The sequence below is a fragment of the Oxyura jamaicensis genome, unplaced genomic scaffold (genome assembly GCF_011077185.1).
Source record: "Oxyura jamaicensis isolate SHBP4307 breed ruddy duck unplaced genomic scaffold, BPBGC_Ojam_1.0 oxyUn_random_OJ70803, whole genome shotgun sequence".
Lineage (NCBI taxonomy): Eukaryota > Metazoa > Chordata > Aves > Anseriformes > Anatidae > Oxyura > Oxyura jamaicensis.
Window position 1 is genome coordinate 1 of NW_023310207.1, and position 2,132 is coordinate 2,132.

At 63.0% G+C, this 2,132-nt stretch overlaps 1 protein-coding gene across 1 annotated transcript; it reads left to right on the top strand.

Annotated features, from left to right (window-relative positions):
* Nucleotides 1-239: 239 nt before the first annotated feature.
* Nucleotides 240-2,121, top strand: LOC118159530 (non-structural maintenance of chromosomes element 3 homolog; the record flags this gene model as incomplete). Its single annotated transcript, XM_035314098.1, has 10 exons — nucleotides 240-277; nucleotides 448-499; nucleotides 592-693; nucleotides 796-859; nucleotides 1,011-1,090; nucleotides 1,185-1,279; nucleotides 1,400-1,479; nucleotides 1,555-1,597; nucleotides 1,684-1,746; nucleotides 2,001-2,121. Coding segments are annotated over exons 1-10 (738 nt in total), but the record flags the coding sequence as incomplete, so codon positions are not given.
* Nucleotides 2,122-2,132: the final 11 nt, after the last annotated feature.

Below are 2,132 nucleotides of genomic sequence, written 5' to 3' on the forward strand. Positions count from 1 at the left end.
GCACTCGGCCGCCATTTTCCCCGCCTGAGGTAAAGGGCGTTTCCCGCCTTTTTCCAAACCCGAGGGGAGGGGGCGCGAGGACCGCGCTGCCGGCACGCGGCGGGCGGGGGCGTGACCGGCGCCTCTCCCCCAATCGCAACCGGAGGCGGCGATGGACGGAGGGGCGCGGCCAATGGGGAAGGGCGTGGCGGAGAGGGAAGGGCCAATAAGGGGGCGGGGCGGGCGCAAAGCCTTCGCGCATGCGCGGGGAGGAGGCGGTGCCCCGTGAGGGGAGCGGGCAACGGCGGAGCGGCCGCGGTCGGCAGCGGGGCCTCGGGGCCGCTCTAACGGCTCCTGAAGGCCCCGCGCTCGGGGATTCGGGGCTGGGAGAGGGCCGAGAACGGGCAGGGGGGCGATGGGGACCGGCCGGTAGCAGCCTGAGCTCGTCCGGCTCTTCCCTCCCCTCAGAACCCGGGAGATGTCCCAGAGGAAGCGCAGCAAAGGGGCGGCCTTCAGCCAGGTGAGGAGATAAGCCCTTATTTCCACCCTTGTTTCGCTGGGGGTTGTCGTAGACCGGCTTGCGGCAGCAAATTCCTGGCTTTCGTCCCGCAGGTGGACGATGGCGACGACGATTTTAGCCTGAGCCAGACGCAGACGCACAGCCAGGTGCAGAGGAACCTGGAGAGGCGCTCCCGGGATGAGGTGAATCGGAAGGTGAGGGGACGATCCCCATCCTGCGGTGATACAGCTTGGTTTTTCTGCATTCTGTTAACTTTATATACGTATTTTGGCTCTTCCTCCTTCCTCACCATGTAGGTGAGTGAGCTAGTTCAGTTCCTGCTAGTGAAGGACCAGAAGAAGATCCCCATCAAGAGAGTCGGTGAGTTGAGGGCAGCTCTGGTCAAAGTTTCTGGGGTTGGTCTGGGCCTTTCCCAAACTTTTTGGGGTTGGATCGCTCCAAAAACCTCACTGGGTGTGTGTGTGTGGGGGGGGGTGTCTCAGCATCTCAGCACCCCCCCTGTTCCCTGCAGACATCCTGAAAAAAGTCATCAGGGAATACAAAGATGTTTACTCCGAGATCATCAACCAGGCAGGCAGGACCCTGCAGCAGGTAGGGGGGGGGGAATCTCACCGAGCTGTGGGGTTTGGGGGTTGGGATCCCCCTCCCCCTGCCCCCCCCCGGATTAAATCTTCGCCTCCTGCAGGTGTTTGGGCTGCAGCTGGTGGAGATCGACACCAAGCACCACATCTACATCCTCACCAGCAGCCTGCCGCGCGTCGAGGGGGAGAACCTGAGGCGGTGAGGGGCTGCTGCTAAGGACGCTGACATCCCCTGGGTGTTTTTTTTGGGGGGGGGGGAAGGGAACAGAGCCCCCGGGTGCCCCCCTCAGGTGGGGGTGACACTCCTCTCCCCGTGCAGGGACAACCAGACAGCCAAGCTGGGCCTCCTCACCATCATCCTGAGCTTCATCTTCATGAAGGGCAACTCGGCCAAAGACAGTAAGACGTTTTGTGCCCCCCCGCCCCGGACCCCAATTTCTCCTTCCCCCCCCCCCCCAACATTCTCCTTTCCAGGTGCTGTATGGGAATTTCTCCGCCGGCTCCGGGTGCAACCAGGGTAGGACATTTTATTTTGGGGGGGGTTGGGGGGGGAAGGGGATTTGTTGCTTCCATACCCCATTAACCCCCCCCCGCCACCCTCAGGGAGAAGCACGAGGTGTTTGGGGATGTCAAGAAGCTGGTGACGGAGGAGTTTGTGCGGCAGAAGTGAGTGCGAGGCGGGTGGGGGGGCGGTTTTTTTTTGGGGGGGGACACAAAAACACCCCGGTGCGCACAGAGCAGCCGCGGCGCTAGTCCCAGCCGGGCCGTTTATACCGCACCGCAGAGAGAAATCGCCGCCGTCCCCACGCCCGGTGACTCGAGGGGGTGTCACAGGGCTGGGGCGTGCTGGACACCCCCCGGGCCCACCCCCCCAAAAAAAAAAAACACGGGGTTCACCCCCCCCCCCATGCTCCCTGCAGGTACCTGGAGATCACCCCCATCCCCCTGACGGACCCCCCCGAGTTCAGTTACCAGTGGGGGCCGCGGGCCGCCAAGGAGACCTCCAAGAAGGACATACTGAATTTTGTGGCAAAAGTGAGGATTTTGGGGGG